A 24,481-nucleotide genomic window follows, 5' to 3' on the forward strand; every position below is an offset into this window, starting at 1 on the left:
GCTTAATTTTCTAATTTTTAACGATACAATAGCGACGATTATTATTTTATAAAATTTTTGTTAGGCTTAACATCGATGAAAATTCAATGCGAAGTAGGTTAATAGCGATATACTAATATACTAATTACATGGGATATAATAATATACTACACTAATAATGGATTTTTTCATACTTTTCGATTATCCGACTTTTCAATTATCCGACCAACCCCAGTTCCCAATTGAGTTGGATAATCGAGGCTCTACTGTATAACAATTCAAAAACTTAAAATTCTTGTTATTTTAAATGTGATGAGATAAGGCAATGCAACATGAGGGCAATCTGCCAAAGGGCACTTTCCAGAAGCCCCTTCTATGAGAAATTGGCCCCTATTTAGGTAATAGACATAAGAAGAGAACCCAGAAAACTCCATGCATCTAACCCATTGGTTAGGCACAAACATGACAAAACTATCAGGGTTTAATAGCTTTATCCACCGATCACTGGTGGACTGTTAATTTTAGATATATGGAAATTCTTATCTATTACAAAAAGTTAAAGCAAACAGCATTCTAACAAATTCAAATTGGAATTGTCAAATGATTGTAACAGAAATATCTTGCATGCATGAATACTTTGATTCATTAACCTTCTAGAATATCTTTTAGAAATAAGTACAATACCATATAAGTACATAACCATATAATATTTTACTAGAGTTTATATTTAATTTACCATTTAATATAGAAGTCTATAAAAGTGATCAAACTAAACATCAAAATGCTTTGATTTTAAATTTAGTTTTGTTTAATATGAATAGTTGTTGTTCTGTTCTAATTTTTGTTGAGGATTGAGAATTATATGAAGAATGTTAAAAAATTGTTAGCATTTTAGTAATTTTAACTTTTATAGACCTCGATATTAAATGTTGAATTAAGTTTAAAATGTTAATGACAAGGAGTCATGGGCTTTTTATGTTGATAAGAGTTTATATTTTGTGTACAGTATATATTTTCATACAGATGTGGTAAGTTATAAGATTAAACTATTTCTTTTTTGTATGAAAGTTTTTAATTACTAAATTATTTTTAAAGTATTAATTAATAACATTTAATTAAAATTTTCTACACCTTACCCATGCTCTCTACAAGATATGCTTGTTGAGGTAGTAAGAAACAGGTCAAAATTTTACAGCCTCTCTTTTCATCAACATCAGTCTGAAATTTTATCATGGGTTGTGCCTAAATATAAAAAAAAAAATATATACATATATATAAAACAATATAAATATTTCAAAGATATTACTACTGACACAACCACTTTGTAAATGTCTCCACATGTTATATTACAATTTCCTAAAATAGTAACTTACAATTATATAAATATTACAGTATAATCTTTGTAATTTGACATACGTGAAACAGGAAGTGTATCAGATTATTGGAAGTAAGGTAAATTCATGGCTTAATCGTTAGGAAGGAAACCATTTGTTTATTTGCTTGATATTAATATTCTGTATTAATTAAAAACGTATACAGATCACATGTTACTGTATTCTGACATTCTCAAATTAATCGTCAATCCTTTTAAGTACTTTTCAGTTGTCTTTTGTTGTGTTGTTATCTGAGTGCACTGCAGTTGCCAGTAATCAGTGTTTTCCAAGTTGGTGATTTCCTACTAAATTTAGTAAGAAATTGAAACAACCATGAAGAAATTTTTGATGGAAAATTTCAGAGGATTGATTTTTTATATCAATATTTATTGATTTACTACATAATTGACATAAGGCAATGCCCAATGGGCAAAATAAGCCATCCCCATAATAACATTAAAAATCTGGTTAAAATTAGAACATAGCTTATGTATTATATACATAAGTCATGTTTTAATTATTAATTTAATAATTATGTTCTAATTTTAAATTAATAATGTGGCCAGAAAGATAATCATTTACATTATGACACAGAACAACGCAATGTTATAAGAAGAGACACATCTATGTTAATCTGATACAAAACAATTACATTCTGTAAAAAACTATTTATAAAATAGCTGCAACTACAACTACATCACAAAGTAATTTGCACTTGAATAAAATTATACCATCTCATTAACTGGAAAAATGAAATTGATTTAACAGACAATACTTCTAAAAATGAAAATAAATGAAAAGTTACCAGTAAGAAGACAAAATGTTTTATAAATATAAAAAAATTAATAACTGTCAGTCAAAATATAACGTAAATAAATGGGAGTTTAACTTCACTACTGAAAAGTTGCTTCTTCACAACTTCCTGACAAAACAACCCAGGCAGAGAAACTAATTTATGACCCAAATCACTGTCTTTGAAGAAAATATAGGATAAAACACAAAGTTCTTTTTAACTAAAAGTAAATTATTGACAATTTATTCATAAATTGTCAATAATTTAGCTTTAGGAATAAATATAAATTATATTTATTCCTTGGTTACAGCAAATACATTTAGTTCAATTTATAAATATGTTAATGCACTATTTACATAATACTATTAATATAACAAAAATGAATAAATTCTAATGCATTATTTAATATATATATATACACCAATTATTAAACACATTTTTAATTTATTGAGATTAGAAAATGAGTGGAAAGTATAAAAAAATTTACCTGATTTTCTGCTAACCAAATAGCTTTTAAATTCAATGCTGTAATTGTTATAGGTAAATACTGTAACCTGAAATATTTAATTCATTTGTTAATAAGTTTCACTTTATATTTAAAAACATGCAATTAATCAAATTATTATAATCAAAATAAGTAAAAATGATAAAATTCTAGTTCATAAATTTTATGTTAACGCTGTTAATTAAATGAATGCATATTTTTCATTTTTCATTTTCCTTACTCAAGAAGAGTACTGTTACACTTTGGAGTTAATAAATACAGTATATTATCACTAATCCAATACATCCTCCAGTGGATCACCTATGTACATCTGTTTCCATGAAAACGTCAGTCATGTCACACATCCTATTCTCCTGTTCACTAAGATTTCAGTTTAGTGTGCAATCATTTTTCCCACCTGCCTCCAAAAAGTAATGTTCAGTACTGAAGGGTGTAAGAGTATGTAGGCCTAAAGGCAATGAGTTTTCATGAACTGTCATTCATTGTCACTCATTGCCTTTAGGCCTACATACTCTCAGTAATACATTTCAATGAATTTTCAAACTACAAAAACACCCAAAATTTATCTAACTGAGTTTAAAGTTACAAGTTATAAAACACCTTTACTCCAGCAAGTTTATTTTACCACTGTTAATGTTTTCAATCTTATTTAAGGATCTTCATGAGAATATAATCGCAAATGTTCTAATGATTTTGAAACGTCATCATACTAAGGTATTTTTTAAAAAATCAACTCGCAATTCAAATTATGGAACGCTCATGCTGATTTGATATTTGAATTCATTCTAGTGTTCACATTTAAAATCGTGTTATTTTGAATATGATTAATCATTTACCATATCACGTCGTCATACTAAAGCATCAGATTAACATAAAAATGATAATTAGGGGAATGCAACATCAATTAGTATTGTCACTCTTGCTAAAAATTATGAATCTTTTCTAATATTTATTCTTTCAGGATACTAATTAATTAAATATTTGTGTTTTAAAATAGAACTTTTACCTGTTTCCAGAGACATCTAACACACGAAGATCATTAAGATTTCCCATTTCCTCGGGTAAATAACTCAGACAATTATCCCTTAATGAGAGAACTCTTAATTTAGTGAGATTTCCTATCTGTAATGATAATTCCAGCAATCTGTTACGATCGACATTCAGATTAGTCAGATTCGTAAGATATCCTATAGAAGGTGGTAGCTCAGACAACAAATTTTCCGTCAGAATAAGTTCCTGTAAGTTTACGTCATTACCAATTAACGGATTCAAGTATCCTAGTCGATTCTGATCTATCTGAAACCAGATGAAAACTAAAATTAATTATAAAATGAATTATTGTATACTTTATATACAAAACTAACTTGAAAATTAAATTAAATAATCACATTAGCAAGTTTTTTAAATCAACTTTCATCATTTATCATCATCATATTCTCTCATAACTTAAAACATTAAATTACTTATCTTTAAATTTATTTCTAATAATATTTTTATTGAATAAATGTGCAGAATTTTTTCAAGATTAAAACATTTGTCTCAAAATCTCCATTCAATTATTTGAAGCACACATATTTAACATAATTCTAAATCAAGACAAATTCTCTGTGCATAAATAAAACAGTTTTTAAAGATAAAAATTGAGTTTTGTCGTCGATCATTTATAATTAACTAGAATCTAAAACTACTTTAAAACATTACATACTCCAATATGAAAATTTTACCTTAAAAATAGTAAGTTTTTGAAGTTTTCCAATGCCATCCGGAAGCAATTCTAAACAATTTTGTGATAAGTGAAGATCTGTTAAATTTTCTAAACCTCCTATTTCTTCGGGAAGTGTCTCCAATCTATTTTCGCTAACATCTAAACAATTCAACTGTTTCAAATGTTGAATTTCCTGAAAAATTTATTTACAAAATTCAATGAATAACTTAAAAGAATATTATATAAAATATTCATATAATTATTTATGCACATAAATTTAAAAAGTAATTGTATAAATTTTAATAAATTTGTTAAATTTATTAATAGAATATTGCCCAAAAGACTTACGTTCAATACATCTTTCTTGTCAATATTGAATACCTTACATAAATAAAATATTTTGGTACTTTAAACTATAAATAAACTTTATTCATAAATGTATTAAAGTTTTGCTTTTTTATTGTTGTTGTTATGCAACATAAAAACATTACATATTATATGATCATATTTAACTTTCCCCATTTTTATCTGAATGGCATGTAATGCTGTTAATCAATACAAGTCAAAGATGTAAAAAGGCATTCTGAATCAACTTGTTTGTGAAAAATGACGATCTACATCTGACTTAAACCCGGTTCTCTCATTTACATAGAAACATGAAAAAAAATAAACACAGTAGAATTTTGTTTTAACAGATTGCAGGACAACAGATTTCTTGAAATAAGTTTTTTCTCAAAGTTCTGCCAAACCTCCTTTTTAGTGGATATGTAACTCAGAATTACAGACTTTTTCCTGGATCCATGTATTATAAACTTCATGTATTTTTTCAAGGTTTAGTTAATATTTGGGTGTTTCTGGAACAATGCACTTATGTCTGGAATATGTATGACTGAAGAACTGAACGAAGAGATTCAGCGGGCTGATATGTTCGAGGAGGAGCCACCTGGTAAACGTTCTGACTCTAGTCCAAGTGTAGTGCTGAAATTTAGCAAGGCAACCGAGTCTTTTAAAGTCATGAAGATCTTCCTAACCAGTTTAAGCATAAACAAACAGGCTATACAGTAGATGACATTAGTGATATCTAGCAGTTGTAATCAATGGGCAGAAAATATGCATCAAACCAAACCAAGATAGACGAGTTTTTAACGAATTGTGAAGTCATGTAAAGTGCTAATGAGCATATGTTTCCTTTTATGTTTACAGTATATACAGTTTCCATCAGCTTTGTTTTACACATGTATGGCTTAATATATACAATCTTGCAACTCGATAGAATAAAGAATTGAGATCTCAAGAGATTGAATAATTGCAAGTATTAGTATTTCTTATAATGGAGAGGGTTAAATGGAAATTTTTTCAATTAATGGATATTTTCCTGGGTGTGCAAAAATCCATTGTTTGCAACATAACATTTTGTCTTCATTTTTTAATTCAATAACTTGATGCAGGTAGCTAAATGAGGTCAAAAATGTTTGCATTTTAATAAAAATTTGCTTGAAAAAGTGAGGAAGATGGTCTCATGTTGATTAGTAAAATCTATGCATTTCATGTTTGATAAAATGTGAAAAATGAAAATTATCTTTTAACATTAAAACATAATATTTATTAAATAATTACATAAAAATCATAATATGTAATTGAGTGATTTTGTAACTTAATTTTTGATAATAAAATTGCATTCTGTGAGACAGTAATTTATGATTATAATATAAAATAATGTAAATTTAAATGACAAATAATTAAATAGCATTTAAGTTCTTACCGGTGGTAAAGTGGTGAGTTCATTACAACCTAACCACAGCTCTTGCAAGCTTGATAACTGACCAATTAAAGGTTGCTAAAAATATATTTATATATATTATAAACTGTACATTTAAAATAATCTCATGAATCATATCTGTTAAATATAATTTTGTAAGAATAAATATTAATCATTTATGTCCTTTATGGGCTTTAGATTAAGAACATTTACAGAATATGCTTATTTATTTCTTATGTCAAAACAAATGGAGATGATAAAATAAGGCACTATTTTTATTGTGATATAGTTCCTGAAATTAAAGTGAAATAAAAGGTGATTGACTTTGATAGATTTGTCTTAATTTTTTACTAATATGATAAAAGTCATCCTTTAAATATTGATAATCATTAAACACAAACAAATGCCTTTTTCCGATATTTCAAAACATACAATTTAAAGATGAATTTTGAATTACATAAATATCAAGAGATAATCTATAAGCAAAGAAACAAACATTGTCACTTTAATATATAAAGCGAGAATGTTTGTTTGCTAGAGATGATCTCAGAATCTACTGAACCAATTTTTAAAATTCTTTGTCTATCAGAAAGCTTATGCCTTCCAGATGGACATAGGTTATATATTATTTTCATATTAAGAAAGGAAAATGCATTAAAACGATGTTTTTTACCGTGGCATTTCTCTCGCATCGTTGTGTGTCTGCTTCGTTCAAAGTCACAAAATCAATCCCTTTTGCCAACAAGTGAACTTTAATAAACATATTTTTTGTTTCGTTTTTATTTGTGTAGTTTGGGTAATTGTATATATGCTTTGTTTATATTGTCTCAGTCATTCGTTTCTTATAATAAGGCAAAATTGAGATATGAATGATACTGTTGGGACCTTAACAGAACTGTACAGCATGCCCAAAAAAAGTTAAAGAAACCAGGCCTCGATGTGCAACCCTTCATGAGATACAGCTTTTGAAATCAGCCTACTTCCAGATGCAATTGGGAGTCACATCATGCACTCCACATATACTATTGTGTTTAACTATTCAGCCTAGGTAACTATGCCAGTTCTTTTGGTTACTTTTCAGATGTACACATGTGCAAGTGAACCTTATTGATGATAAAATGCCTAAAGAAAAGTCACAATTGTTGTGAAATGTATCCATATGAAGGGACCATTGGAAAGCTTATTACTTTCTGACATACAGTATATAAGCTGCCTTAAAGCTTATTTAATGTATGTCAGAAACTTGGACTCACTCCTTCCTGCTGATTTCATCTTCCCTACAAACTCTCAAACCCCTCTGACCGATCTTGACTAAATTCCATATAGTTACTCTTTGGTACTCTATGGGCAACAGACTACCATAAAACTAGGATCCCCGACTCCTTTCAAATTTCATCCTCATAAACCCAAACTCCCAAATATTTTGAGCAATCTGGATGAATTTTGCAGTCAGTCTGTAAAATCCTCCAAAAAATATATGCTACTTTAAAACTTGGACCCTTGCTCCTTCCCCTCAATTTCATCCCCCACAAATTCCAAACCTTTTGATTCATTGGTACCAAATTCAGTTACTCTCTGCTACCCTACAGGAGGCATATGCTACCCTACAACAAGGACAACTCAACCCCCTCTCTGAGTTCCGAGGCAATGCTAGGCATTCTTTGCTAGTATTAATAAAGTTTTGTAACTGGCTTTTATGTAAAAAGTGAGTGTGTTAAAATCAGTAACAATAAATGATATTAAATTAATAAATACATACTGTAACATAAATGGTTGTGTACTTTATAATTTAAATCAAAATAAGCTATTTTTCTCTGTCATACTATACTATAGTCTGCACAGCAAAAGAGTAGCCATGAATCAGTCTTAATAGGAAGGATCTTTGTCAGATAAAAAGGATGAAAGGAAACAAGTGGGAGTTGATACATGGATCACAGTAATAAAATTTGTAAAAACAAAGGTAAAACATTAAACTTATTTAAAATAAAGATAATATAAAAATGTATTAAAAAGTAAAAAGCAAAACAGCTGAAAGAGATCAGATCTACATGACAACTTTCACATATCTCCTTCCATCCGATATAGATCCTTCTGGCTCAGGCAAACTCATCTCTACTCTTTTGCTGCACAGACTATAGTGAAATGCATGAAAATATATAGTATTTATTTCTTGTGACAAAAAATTAATTAACATAATTCAACTTCTACACCAGACTAGATTGAAATAAACTGTAATTATACACCATAAAAAACTTATTGTTGACATTGTGTGTTTGCTACAAGAACGTAAAATTATATTCACTATAGTGCCAAAATAGAAAATTATAAATTTAATAATAAAAAAAATGATAATTAAAAAATAAAACTTACCAATTCTTCAAATTCGTTGCTACCTAAATCGAGCCTTTCTAAATTATGTAACTGGGAGAATGACAACGGTAATTCTTTTAAGAAATTTTCCCTTAATTCTAATGATGTTAACTTGCTTAAACTAATAAAATAAATTAACAAATTTTTAATGCCAACAAATTCTCATATTACATATATAGAAAAATAAATTATAGAATAAAATTTTATCAAAAACTTGTGCAAAAATCATTAATATTGATGAATAATAAAGTTATGTATTTAGTTACAACACAACTAAATATATATAGGAGATAAGATCAAAAATTCAGAGATTAAACTATTATTGTGGAAACAATGAAAACTGTTAATTTTGATGGATCTACTTCGAAACAGTCTCTGACATTGTACACAATGACTTACTCTTCTGAAATTTCTACAGTAATCCTGATATGATTCTGTTTGAACTGCTAACAGTTCCAATTTTTTGAATAACTTCAGCCATTACAAATTTATGATCTTTCAACAATATTTCATTCTTAAAAACAAATGAGACACTTTAGAGTTAGATATAGGACAGTATATTGCAATTATAAAGTATTTCATTAAAAAATTCTTCAGCAAAATGAACTAACAATAAAATGTCTCTCAACCCATTTTTTTGGTACCCCCTTTTCTTTTCTGCATATCCTTACTTACAACTTGACAAAAAGTGGTTTAGTCTATTTTGACAACTACCATGTTGCAAGGACTATATAATATACCGAGTATAACAGTTGCCGTGAAAGTTCGCATCATTACTCAAGCAACACTAGGATAATTTTTTAATGCATTGCCAACATTGCCAGCTAGAATCTTGCCCAATCATTGTACAAATGTCACGAATGACCGGCTATTCACATGATTTCCTATATTTGCATCACTAACCGCAACTTGTATATATATAATAAAATTAATCTGGAATGTGGCACAAATAACAATATTTGAACTCGTAAATCACTATCAGGTTGTTCCACAGTGTTTTGATATTGGTCTTTCTTGCCCACTGTGACAAAGAAAATTTAACAACTATCACAGCAGATAAGGTTATGACTTTGTCCATTCATTTATTTGATATGGTATATAATATAATACAGTAGTACCTCAGGATACAAAATTAATTCGTTCCTAAACTGAGATTGTATCATGAAAATGTAATAAGGTGAATCATTTTTCCCCATACGATTACACATAAAACCAAATAATCCATTCCAACACGAAAAACACACTCAAATTAAAGCTAAATAGTACATTGAAAAAAAATAACTTTAGTAAGGAAAACACTGAAAAATGCATTTTGTAGTTGTAAATGTATAAATAACCATAATAGAATAATAATTTATTAAAAAAAATGTAGTTTTATTTGCCCTTTACCTTTGAGGATAGATGACGGTGGAGGTTTAAACTGGTGGCGGTGGAGAGGGAGAAGGGAAATGATACTAAAACTTAACTTACATAACATAATNTATTGTAGAGGTGGCCAGGTGTAAGAGATGGGGATTGATGATTCAAGACAGATCACTATGCAAAATTCCTAGAGTTCTTTATCCAGATTTAATCCCAAGTCTTCCACAGTAGCAGGTCGATGCCTTAATCAATGGTTGGATGGCCAGGCAGCAAAGTAATTTAGTCTAAGACTAGGCAGTTAGATCACCATCCAGTACAAGATGGCAGTTAGTCATCTAACTCTTGACCAAATTACTTTACATCAATAATTAATAGCCAAGATACAACTTGAAATAATCCAGAATTTAATGATTTGGTTATTAATATTACTGATAAATTGGAATAACGAATATTTTATTTATTGTAGTTCTTCCTTAACAAGTCTATAGACATTTCTTATTTGTTTCATTTTGAAAAGTTTCATTATTTTAACAATACATTATGAATATGTCTTATAACAATTTACTATTTTTATACAAATAAATCAATGCAGATGATGAAAATATTGTTTGCAAATTACAGAAGATGAAAACTGAGTGATTAAAGTAGAATAAACAATAACTTTTAATCTAGCATTTAATTATAGTTAAAGAGAAAATGTTTTCAGTCATTTTTGGCTTTGAAGTACCAAACTAAAAAACAAAATAAGTCACTTGTATCACTTATTTTTTGTAAAATTAAATAAGACACCCAACAATCTATTATGTAATTGTTTATTTTAGTTTCTATTCTATGTCAAAACTAAAGATAACCATTAAATATGTCCATACAGGTCACTCAGTGCCAACTAGAGATGACTTAAGTGCCCACAGCCCACCTCCATGGCACTTGGTCAGCTATCGTTTTTATCCCAGTATTATGTATATATACATATAAACTCCTCCTGCATAAATATGGCTAAAAATATCTGTTAATTGCTAGATTAACAATTACTATTTATTATAAGAGATCTCAATTAAGTGTATGCTATAAATAATGCTACTTATATAACTATAATATATTACTATAACTATAATATATTAACCACTTATATAATATATAACTTATATATTATATAAAACAATGTATTGTTATACCATTATATTAGGTGTGATATATTTATTAGATAGCTATATAACTGACATATCATCTTTATATTTTTAATAAATATTTAATTTCAACAAATTTGAAAAGAGAATAAAATGATATTGAAAACAACGTAAAAATTATTTATCAATTGAATCTGTTGTTAACTTTCGTTTTACTTTCCTGGCTTTTATGTATACATAACAAGGGAATTGGAGGCTATTGGAATCGTTTCAAAGTTGATCCTCAGTTTTTTGCAAATCTCCATGTTTTTGAGACCTTCTGAACCTAAAAATGTCAAAAACTGAGAAAAAAAATTCAATGCATGTGTACACGCATAGAATTTTTTATTAGTGCATCTATTTCATTTAATATTTCAAGATTGGGGTAATGATTTAATGATATAAGTTACTTTTAAATAAGGTTCCATAACAGCCAGAGGAATTACACACTCATTGCTGAATTTTTTATCTTAATTATTGCGTACAATAGTCCTAATTACTTGAGTTAACGTGGACTACAAGAGTACATTAGATAATGAAAAACTCTGAAAGCATGTACAGTTTAGTACAATATTTAGTTCTAAGTGATTGATGAAATACGAGGATACTGTTATAAAATCAGAGTTTTATGTCAAATACAATTAAACAATGTTTAATTTTTTCAAATTCATATTATCACAAGAAGTTATCAGAGTAAAACTTTAAAACCACTTCTGAGTACCGCACATCTTCCAGTCTAGATCTGCAAAACAAACTATACTGTATTGCATAAAAATTAGCCAGGACAAATTTAAGTTAACAAAACTGCCACTGCCAGAGGAATTATGTTTAACCTTTTTACATACGGAGGCGAATGAGTAGCCTCAAATAAAAGGTCGACTCTGCAATTCTAAAAATTTATGCAGTTAGAAAATGCTTTTCTATACAAATTCTGGAAATTTGTACGAAAATGCTCTCATTTGAGTCTTACTAAGCAAAAGACACATTTGTAGAATTCTGCAAAAATGTGCTCAGTAAATTTTCTTTGATGTTTCCTCCATATCAAAGAAAACTTACTACTATCAAATGTCTTGATAGTCAAATATCAAATCTTATGCATGTGTATTTCAGAGAGATGAAGATCAATATATAAGCAAATATTACTTATATATTGATATAAACAATCAAATCCAAACTCTAATAATCAAATCACTAAACATCAGATTAATTCATGCCACATCTTGACTGACTATTTTCTTACTCTTTCTGTCCTATGAGCAATAAGAGGATCTTTTTTAAGGCCTATTGTAGAGGTGGCCAGGTGTAAGAGATGGGGATTGATGATTCAAGACAGATCACTATGCAAAATTCCTAGAGTTCTTTATCCAGATTTAATCCCAAGTCTTCCACAGTAGCAGGTCGATGCCTTAATCAATGGTTGGATGGCCAGGCAGCAAAGTAATTTAGTCTAAGACTAGGCAGTTAGATCACCATCCAGTACAAGATGGCAGTTAGTCATCTAACTCTTGACCAAATTACTTTACATCAATAATTAATAGCCAAGATACAACTTGAAATAATCCAGAATTTAATGATTTGGTTATTAATATTACTGATAAATTGGAATAACGAATATTTTATTTATTGTAGTTCTTCCTTAACAAGTCTATAGACATTTCTTATTTGTTTCATTTTGAAAAGTTTCATTATTTTAACAATACATTATGAATATGTCTTATAACAATTTACTATTTTTATACAAATAAATCAATGCAGATGATGAAAATATTGTTTGCAAATTACAGAAGATGAAAACTGAGTGATTAAAGTAGAATAAACAATAACTTTTAATCTAGCATTTAATTATAGTTAAAGAGAAAATGTTTTCAGTCATTTTTGGCTTTGAAGTACCAAACTAAAAAACAAAATAAGTCACTTGTATCACTTATTTTTTGTAAAATTAAATAAGACACCCAACAATCTATTATGTAATTGTTTATTTTAGTTTCTATTCTATGTCAAAACTAAAGATAACCATTAAATATGTCCATACAGGTCACTCAGTGCCAACTAGAGATGACTTAAGTGCCCACAGCCCACCTCCATGGCACTTGGTCAGCTATCGTTTTTATCCCAGTATTATGTATATATACATATAAACTCCTCCTGCATAAATATGGCTAAAAATATCTGTTAATTGCTAGATTAACAATTACTATTTATTATAAGAGATCTCAATTAAGTGTATGCTATAAATAATGCTACTTATATAACTATAATATATTACTATAACTATAATATATTAACTACTTATATAATATATAACTTATATATTATATAAAACAATGTATTGTTATACCATTATATTAGGTGTGATATATTTATTAGATAGCTATATAACTGACATATCATCTTTATATTTTTAATAAATATTTAATTTCAACAAATTTGAAAAGAGAATAAAATGATATTGAAAACAACGTAAAAATTATTTATCAATTGAATCCGTTGTTAACTTTCGTTTTACTTTCCTGGCTTTTATGTATACATAACAAGGGAATTGGAGGCTATTGGAATCGTTTCAAAGTTGATCCTCAGTTTTTTGCAAATCTCCATGTTTTTGAGACCTTCTGAACCTAAAAATGTCAAAAACTGAGAAAAAAAATTCAATGCATGTGTACACGCATAGAATTTTTTATTAGTGCATCTATTTCATTTAATATTTCAAGATTGGGGTAATGATTTAATGATATAAGTTACTTTTAAATAAGGTTCCATAACAGCCAGAGGAATTACACACTCATTGCTGAATTTTTTATCTTAATTATTGCGTACAATAGTCCTAATTACTTGAGTTAACGTGGACTACAAGAGTACATTAGATAATGAAAAACTCTGAAAGCATGTACAGTTTAGTACAATATTTAGTTCTAAGTGATTGATGAAATACGAGGATACTGTTATAAAATCAGAGTTTTATGTCAAATACAATTAAACAATGTTTAATTTTTTCAAATTCATATTATCACAAGAAGTTATCAGAGTAAAACTTTAAAACCACTTCTGAGTACCGCACATCTTCCAGTCTAGATCTGCAAAACAAACTATACTGTATTGCATAAAAATTAGCCAGGACAAATTTAAGTTAACAAAACTGCCACTGCCAGAGGAATTATGTTTAACCTTTTTACATACGGAGGCGAATGAGTAGCCTCAAATAAAAGGTCGACTCTGCTATAGAACCGTTATTTTTCTCATGTGCATGTGAAATGACTAAGTTAAAAAAGACATTTGTGTGTATCGTCTACTCAAGAATTTTTCTTAAATTTTTGTATACTGTATTGCATTCTCTTGTTGGCCAAGTACTCTTCTACAATTCACCTCAGAGGAGAAGGAAACTTGATTAAATTTTGGTTTATCAGAACTTTATTATAATCTAAATTAAATGAAATAAACATAAAACTCAACTTACACTAACTAACAAAAAGATTAAAATTTTTAATGCAGAAAATAATGTCTCAAAGGAAAAATTCTTCATTCTCAAGATCAAATTATTTTAAACAAAATGTTACAAGTATGTATGTATTTTTTGATAGCAGCTACTAAGAGAGAATACAATATTTATGATACAAGGGCATTCAAAATTATTGAAACAACAAAGTATGATAACACTGAAATAGTGTTATTTCTGTACATAAACACATAGAACAGAGAATTATTACAATATGCTTCAAATAAGTTATAATCCACAGTTCCATATTTTTATTATAATTGAGTTTCAATGATTTTAAATGCCCTTCTTTCTATTCCTCTTAGAAGTTGCATTGAAAAGATACACACACACATACACACAATAGTTTATCTAAAGGTGATCTTTCATTTCATCTCAATGCAGTGCATCATGTCCAATTTTTTTTTTAGCCAAATGCTAAAAAAAAACAAGAATGCCATCATAAAACCTCAAAGAAATGCAATCTTAATAATTCATTTAGATATTCAAGTTGACAATAATTATTGTCTCGCCCCATGTATTAACTTTGTTAATGCATAGACGAAAGAAAGGTGAATACTTATTTGAACAATATTCTAACAAATTCTATTATAAAAATTTTATGATTGTTTATGTAAGTTAATTTATAACATTCTTTTCCATTGTTAAAAAAATATAAAATAAAAATTAAAAACTTAATAATAAAAAAGTCCATTAATTTATACGCAAACAGATATTAGAGACTACATCTTGGCCTTAATCTTTCAACCAGATTATCAAATAACTTCTTTAAAGTCTGCGTCGTATCATTTTAGAATGTTTCGGACATTCTATTTCACAAATCTGAGAAATTACAATAGGAATTCTTTCAGATTTTGATATGAACATTTTCAAATGCAGCAAAATTCTAAAATACACAACATTATAATGAAATCGTCCTTTCATGGGCGAATAAAATTTAAATAAATGCTTTTTTCACTTATCCAGAAACTAAACAAAAACTCAAAATATTTACCTATTTATAAATTAATAGACTTCTTTATTGCTAAGTTTGATTTTTAATAATTACTTTGAATTCCATTTAATTGATTTTGAATAGTTAATTTCAATTTTTTTGTCTTATTATTTAAAAATTTCATTTAATTAATTATACCTACTTTGATAAAGGATTACTGCTGAAGTCTGCAATAATAAGATTATTTAAAAACCTTATATTTTCAGGAATTTCTGTGATATCTGAAAATTATAATGCGTATATATTATCATCAATCATTGAAATTTTACAAAAAATGACTTTTTAACCTGTTGACATCCAAATAAGTTAAATATAGCTCTATAACAATCAAATTCACATTGGAACAATTGTACATTAATTTATGTAACCAACATTGGAAATCACTTTTGTCAAGTTTAGAAACATTTACCATTAATTTATATGGTTTTAAAAAATACTCAAAGAATTTTCTTCCTATTTTATTACTAACTTTTCCATAATAACTTTTAAATGAGACTTATAGACAGCCTATATTGGATGTGTATCATATTTTCCTACTCACAACTCTTACAGTTACAAAAGGAAATCCACATCATCACGTTTGTGACGGTGTGAATTTTGATGAGCTTTAACATTGTGAATGTACATTGAAAATAATTAACCATCGTTTCAGTATTTTGTTCAAAGGGCCTTTCGTTTACGTGATATCAATGTTTAAAGTTGGACTTTTGTAGCTCTATTAGCATATAATTTATCAAAAAAAGACGAAACACAATAGTTGTGGTTGCATAGTTAGTAAAATTCGTGGCTTCTACTGTGTAGGTTGAAGAATCTAATCTATAACATATTACTTTATTACTTTTTTCTTTAATTTTCATTTATAAGCTAATGTAGCTAGGTCCAGATTAGAACTTCTTTCCCTTAGTGAACGTATAAAATAAATTGACTGTTTATTATTTTATAAATATTTTAATGGTTATGTCCATTATGAATGACTCTGCTTAAAAGCTCCACAGTAAAACACACATAGCCAAACATGTTTCTTTTATACACCATATTTTAGGTTAGTAATCTCTTTACAATACTATTTTCACCACATCTCTCATAATATGAGCTCTGTTGAACATTTATTCTGTTGAAGATTTTGTTCACTACAAACATATGCGCAAATGCATAGTTTATTGTTTCTTTATCTCATCGTAATCTTTTTTTTTTTGCTTACTTTGTGTTTTTAGTATATTTCATCTTAATGTTATGGGTTTCTTTGTATCCATGGCAGAGGAAATCAATTGTCATATGACATTTACTATTTTTAATCGGTTTAATATTCTGGTACATTTATCTACCAAGATATCATAACTAATCATCCTTACATGCTAACAACTACAAAAGTCCCAATTTCATACATTGATATCTTGTAAAGCCATTTGGACAAAATACTAAAACACAGATAAATTATTTTCAATGTACATTTCACAATATTAAAGCTGAACAAAATCCAAGACATCAAACATATGCAATCCTTCAAACTCAATTCTTCAAGTAACAAACCTTCGTATGACCCCTCAAATTTCTACAACACCTAGCTTACAGACATCTACTGTAGTCTATACAATCAAATTTCTTGCATTCAAAGTATTTTGTAAATTTTGAATTTAACATCAAACTTTTACTTTTAAGACCTATTAACATTAAATCTTTAAAAATTAAAAATTTAAAGTACTTTCGTTAATCAAATATGAAGAAAAATTATATATATTTGCTGGAATAGTGTAAGAGACTGCCTTTCAACTTTACAATCTAATTGGTATCTTTAAAATTGTCATAAAGTAAGCCATTATATTTCCCATAAGCTATGTATAAATTGAGAGCATATTCCTAGAAATACTATTTGAACCGTATAACAACATACTGAGATGACCAGTAAAAAAAAAAAAATACACTTAATTATAGCATTTCCATTCAGTCATAACAGGATATTTATATAAGTCACACATTGTATAGCAGGAATTTACCATATATTTTGTATTAGTTTCATGTCTTTTATGTTAAATGAACTATGTTATATCACATACACCGCTCATAAAAGTTTACATATGAATAAATCTGTCAAAAAANCTTAGGCTTTCCTTATCTGGTCTTGGCTTTCATCTATCTAACTCCATTCTCATGATTAAGGAAGAACAAACACACAGACGAATGATAGTAGGAATTTATAGGTCAATAATTTTTTCAAATTGCAGCTTAACTAGAATATCTCTATTTGAATATTAGTGTTACTGCTTTTGATATTTCATTTTATATCATAGCCATTAACTTAACTAAATTAGAAATTAAATGAAAGATTGTTAACTTTAAAAGTTTTAAGCTAAAAAACAAAACAGCACATAGTTCTAATTTATTTAATGCAAGGATTTCATAAATATGGTTACAATATGCAAAGATAAAATGCTCAGAAAACAATAACCATTGCTTGAAACAGTGAATATAAGAAACTAGTTTAAGATTAAATATTTTAATTACATAAATAAAAAATTGTGTTTGCTGTTAAATTTCTCTTATTGTTTTCTTCCATCATGCAGTAAATTTTTATACAAACTGTTCCTGGTGCTGTACAAATGTAATTCTATTTATGTGAGCTAAATTTCTTTTTAATAAATACTCCTGAATATTAGCTGCCGCTGTAATTCAAATTCTATGTAGTTCTGATTGGTAATTTAAAGAATAAAACTTGATTTATGCTATTTTTCATTATTGCAAGAAATATAAAGGAATCATCTATAACAATATTAATAAAGGGATAAAATTTCTTGCATTTTATTCCTGATGCATCATTATGTGCATTATACTGTGTTAACAGCTGTTACAGTGTGCATTTTTAATTCAGAAGAAAAATTATATATATTCACTGGAATAGTGTAAGAGACTGCCTTTCAACTTTACAATCTAATTGGTTTCTTTAAAATTGTTAAAAATTAAAAATTTAAAGTACTTTCGTTAATCAAATATGAAGAAAAATTATATATATTTGCTGGAATAGTGTAAGAGACTGCCTTTCAACTTTACAATCTAATTGGTTTCTTTAAAATTGTCATAAAGTAAGCCATTATATTTCCCATAAGCTATGTATAAATTGAGAGCATATTCCTAGAAATACTATTTGAACCGTATAACAACATACTGAGATGACCAGTAAAAAAAAAAAAATACACTTAATTATAGCATTTCCATTCAGTCATAACAGGATATTTATATAAGTCACACATTGTATAGCAGGAATTTACCATATATTTTGTATTAGTTTCATGTCTTTTATGTTAAATGAACTATGTTATATCACATACACCGCTCATAAAAGTTTACATATGAATAAATCTGTCAAAAAATTTATCATGATTCATCAACATGTCATTATATAAGGTGAGCCAAAAGCCAATATGTATTCTTATATTTCTATAACTAAAGATGTACAAATGTTAAAAACTATGCAGTAATATTTAAAAGTTTAACTTTGAAGTTTTCTATTGTATCTAATAATTTTTAGGCTGCGATTTTCAAAAATTGCAGACCTATAAATACTGTCTGTCCTCCCTTAATCTCGATAATGGAGTTAGATAGATGAAAGTAGAGACCAGATATGGAAAGCTTAGGGTCGGGAGGTCCTCCGGTTAACTAGATATGAACTTCAGATTTAAACCAGAAGTCATATTATTTCAATTCACAAATTTTCTCCTGAATGGTGCTAGATGACCAGCATGAGTCCATTGTTAACAGGAAAAGTATGATGTACAGTACAGGGGGAGACTACCAAAATTGAGAACATTGTGACAATGTCACAATAAATAATTACTTGTACCAATACAGAACTAATTTTATTTATTTTATTTACAGATCCTATTAGTGACCTCAAATGATGACCGTCAAGAGAAAATGTATAAACTGTGTGCTTTAGCATCTTTACTATAATAAATAGCATACTTTCTTCTAATAGAGAGGTTGAGGCGCACATTTTAAACGTGTACGTCTGACGTTCGGCGCCGCTTTCCCGTAAGCCTAAAAGTTTGACAATGGTGTTTGGATAGTCGGTGGAATTACGCTCGACATTCCAAACACCATCGTCAAACTTTTAGGCTTACGGGAAAGCGGCGCCGAACGTCACACGTACACGTTTACACGTTTAAAACGTGCGCCTCAACCTCTCTAATATCTGTTATTAATTTTAACTTTGGAAACCAAAGCATACAAATTACTCTTTCTCTTTGATTATCACCATGTCATTTTATGGTTACTAACGTAATGAATAAATGAAATAGCCAGTTCTACATTGATGAAACTATTACACAGAAAACTTGAAAGTTAAATTTTCAAATATTTACTGCATAGTTTTAGCATTAATACATCTTTAGTTACTGATATATAAGACTGCACACAGACTATGTTCACAGATCAAATTGATTACATATTCTATTTTTGGAACTAAGAGATACTGTGATAAAAAAAATCTCAAAAAATAAATCAGAAGTATGAATTTAAATGCAAACTTATAACAAATTCATCATTGCAAAATAAGACGTTTGAATATATCATTATTCAAATTCAAAGTAAATATATATAATATAAAATTTGTATACAATTTACAGTAACCAAACGATACAAAATGAATAAAAATAAAAGACAAATGAAACGAAAATGAAAAAGAAGAAAAAGGAAATTTTGTATCATATATATTTATTTTGAATTTGAATAACGAGATATTCAAATGTCTTTGTAATATTAAATATGTTCTTAAATGTTCTATACGGTAAAGAACGGTTGTCAATGTTCGAGGATTTTTAAACCTGATGATGGCCTGTGGAGCATGTTGAAAACATTCATTGATGCAATAAATAGTTTCTCAGTGCTTTAAGGTGGTATTTTATTTTTCTTCATAATCCAATATTTTTATTTATTCCATATTAATATTACAATTATTTTCATTACAATGTTCCAGCTGAATTATTATATCTCAATTCAATGGCTTATTGATTCTTGTTAGTCTTTAGTTAAAAAGGTTTTAAAGAAATAAATTCTCCATATGGTGAGATTGTCTACTGCTTACAATTTAACCTAATTTTCTACAATTGATGATGTTATAAAAATTAAATAACTGAATAAAACAGATAAAAGAATATAGAAGTATTTGAATTTAAAAACAGAGAGAGAAAAAATTAGATCATATAAAAAACTGAATAATTTTAATAGAAGATAAAGAATTATTGGAAGAAAAATCATATGAAAATTCATTTGAATATAAATTCCATACAATTCATTTTCAGGGAATTTATTCTGAATTTTATTGCATAAAAACATGTTGCTTCAAATATTATATTAAATTAAACCTTGAAAATAATCTTGAATAAAGCAACATGAAACTCCACTTATATATTTGCACAGAAACCATAAATTTTAATTACTATAGTGTTTTTGTCCATTTTTAACAGACCTTCCTCAAGTAGAACACGAAATATCTTAATTAAAGATTGAACAGAACTGATCTAAACTTACTTATTTTATGATTTATATTATGATTTTTTGTGTTCTGTTTGAGCAAGGTCTGTTAAATATGGCTGGAAACATTATAGTAATTAAAATTTTTGCCATAACTTATGGTTTCTGTGTGATTTATAATCTTAAATTTGGTACATTGAAAAATGACAACTTTTTAAAGCAAAATATGCAATAAATTTGATATATAGATCTGCTTGCACAGATTTCATTACAATTACTTTCCAGATCTAATCAAAACTTGTTCTATTGTATAATAATAAATTAAAGCACAAAAACAATTATATAATACTGCTGCATCTTAAAATCCATTGAGCTTATAATTGATAAACTAATAAACATATAGTAAATACTTGTTTAATATTTTGTTCAAAGCACTCATCAAATTTTATAAGAAAAATCCCCCCACTTCATGATTTTTCCTATTATGACTAGTATACATTTTCTATTATGACTACAGAAAGTGCTGTATCTTCTTTGGCAATCTTGTTGCAATATTATGTAACTATATTTCTAAGAACATAATCTCAACTTATGAGACAGTGCTTACGAGAAACATGATGGCTCACTCAATGATGGTTTCTGAAAGATTGTACGTGCATTTTAAATCTGAACAAAATAATTAGGAAAACACAAAAATGCAAATTTAAATTGGAAAAGATCTATAACTGACTACAGAGATGCATCTATTATAAATTAAATTTAAACAATAAAATTAATTTAAATAAAAATATGAAGCAGGATAGTGTAAAACATGCACAGAAACAAGACAGAGAGAAAAACAGATAGGAATAGCGATACTTTTACAAATATTTGAATTCTTGACATATTGATTTCTTTAAATTCGAAAGAAAAATTCAGTTTATATAGAGTGATCAATCAAGATTATTTGTGAAGAGTAGACTCAGCAATACCAGCAAGGACTTTAACATGTTATCTTTAGAGTTTGTGATAAATGTTTAAGTACTTCGTGCAATATGTAACAGAGCAGTAACAATCCCAGATGGTTCACAACATCACCAAGTCTATTCCTCAGAACTAAACTTTGATCACTTTGTTATAAGAAGTCTAAATTTAATAAAAGAAATATTTTAAAACTAATTTACTCCAACAACAAATGGATCTCGAACTAAATAGCTTAGAATTAATAAAGACTCAAACTCTTCTATCTTTTCTAAGCCGTTTGATTTGATATAAATCTGAAGCCAAAGCCTCGTTGCTCTAATAATGTTTGCATTTTTTCATTAAATTTGGANGTTCCATATTTTTATTATAATTGAGTTTCAATGATTTTAAATGCCCTTCTTTCTATTCCTCTTAGAAGTTGCATTGAAAAGATACACACACACATACACACAATAGTTTATCTAAAGGTGATCTTTCATTTCATCTCAATGCAGTGCATCATGTCCAATTTTTTTTTTAGCCAAATGCTAAAAAAAAACAAGAATGCCATCATAAAACCTCAAAGAAATGCAATCTTAATAATTCATTTAGATATTCAAGTTGACAATAATTATTGTCTCGCCCCATGTATTAACTTTGTTAATGCATAGACGAAAGAAAGGTGAATACTTATTTGAACAATATTCTAACAAATTCTATTATAAAAATTTTATGATTGTTTATGTAAGTTAATTTATAACATTCTTTTCCATTGTTAAAAAAATATAAAATAAAAATTCTTAATTGCATGCTAAATCCACACTATTTTTCAAGATGTGTGAAGTCTCACAGCATCAAATTCATTCTGCGAAACCACTACAGTGATTATTTATTTGTTTTTCACTAAACACTGAAACTTGCATCAGTCTTTGACCAGAATTCTCAATTGTAGAATATAATGTCCGTGTGATATTGGTGCTTCTCTCTGTTTCCTTTTATGCTCATTATTTTGCAAACATGACTCCAAAAAGCAAGGCAATGATGTTGGTACTTCTGATAAGCTCAAGATAAGCTGTAAAGGAGCTACTTTAGTGGAAAAAAATTTGTGAGATAGGTATGCTAGCATAGGAAATACTTTATTGTTAATGGTGGTTCTCTATTTTACGTGAAGTGTCTTGGAACATATTAGCCATGTATAGTGGGGTCCTACCATATTAGTTTAAATCAGTGTTTCTCAACCTCTAACAAATCGTCACCCCCTTCAATAAAACCATTACGTAGTATCGCCCCCTTCACTACAAAATTCTGATGCCAAGGGCCAAGGCTAAGGCCAATAATTTGTACTGCATTGAATAGACTAGTAATTAGTATAATGTTATTTGTTTAATTATTGTACGATATAACGAATAAAATATCTAATTATTCTTAATATAATGTTTTACTATATCGCCCAGAAAATTTTTTTTTGCCCCTAAAATATAAATTATTACTAATCTCCCCCTCAACATGGAAAAATGCCCACATGGGGGCAATATCACCCCCGTTGAGAAACACTGGTTTAAATTATAACTGTTTGATTGATTTATTAAACAAACCAGCACTTTAAAATTATATGGCCAGCCAATTTCTATGGTTACAGATATATATGACTTGCAGTGAGGTCAGCTATTATAGATAATAGATTTAAAAAAATGTTACTCCAATCCAAGAGTACACTATAAATATAAATCAAAACTAATTTAAGAAAGAATACAATTGTTGAACAAACTTGGCACCATTTTACTAATGATAATTTAAGTTTGAAACTGATAATTGTTTAAAAGATTGTTCTTGTAATAAACATTATAGATTCTCAAAAATATTGTAAAGAATTAAAAAAATATATATTGAATTTAAACATTATACAATATTCTACAATAGACTAACAACTATTAATAATTAAATTCTAAATAATTTGGTACTAGAGATAGGAGTTAGGCACTATCTCTTATTAAATTATTAATGATTATAACTAAATTAATATTTACTAAATTTAGAATATTCTGGAAGAAAAGAATTAACCTGGAACAGGACTTGAACCTGCAACTCCCACTTACCGTGTGATATGTTGCTAGTTATGCTACCAGGACCTCTGTCCAACTCTTTGCTTCCAGACATATTTAATTTTAGATATAACCATCCATGGATACTTCAATATGGCAATCATTTGGCTTGTTGTTAAAAACATCAAGCTTTGAGAAGTTTATAGATGTATATATACTTCATGCTGGGGTAAAGCAATATCTGGCTGAGTGCCATAGTGGGTGATTACAGGCCGTGGATGTAGGAGTTGTCCCCAGTCTCCACCATAAGTAACCATGGATGGTTATATCTAAAATTAAATATGTCTGTAAGTAACAGGTCTGACGGTAGCATAATTCACAACACATCCACATGGTAAGTGGTAATTGCAGGTTGCTATAATAGTTATGTTATTATAATTAGAGGTTAAACTGATGAGGGGCTTTTGCCCAAAATATCTGACTAAACAACTAATAAAATATTTCTGAAACAGTGATTAACCATGTAGTTCCTAAT

At 28.0% G+C, this 24,481-nt stretch overlaps 1 protein-coding gene across 1 annotated transcript in view; it reads right to left on the reverse strand.

The window, feature by feature from the left end:
- The window catches only part of LOC111621254 (protein scribble homolog), a 47,052-nt gene extending 22,991 nt beyond the window's left edge, over window positions 1-24,061 (reverse strand). The window contains exons 1-7 of the mRNA XM_023363335.1: window positions 24,001-24,061; window positions 8,485-8,645; window positions 6,118-6,192; window positions 4,375-4,548; window positions 3,657-3,946; window positions 2,633-2,699; window positions 1,116-1,221 (exon numbers count right to left, since the gene is read on the reverse strand). Coding sequence (XP_023219103.1) covers window positions 1,116-1,221; window positions 2,633-2,699; window positions 3,657-3,946; window positions 4,375-4,548; window positions 6,118-6,192; window positions 8,485-8,645; window positions 24,001-24,061 — 934 coding nt within the window. The remainder of the gene's footprint in view (window positions 1-1,115; window positions 1,222-2,632; window positions 2,700-3,656; window positions 3,947-4,374; window positions 4,549-6,117; window positions 6,193-8,484; window positions 8,646-24,000) is intronic.
- Between the last annotated feature and the right edge of the window lie 420 nt (window positions 24,062-24,481).

The sequence above is a fragment of the Centruroides sculpturatus genome, unplaced genomic scaffold, assembly GCF_000671375.1.
Source record: "Centruroides sculpturatus isolate CEXI.00-Female unplaced genomic scaffold, Cexi_2.0 scaffold271, whole genome shotgun sequence".
Lineage (NCBI taxonomy): Eukaryota > Metazoa > Arthropoda > Arachnida > Scorpiones > Buthidae > Centruroides > Centruroides sculpturatus.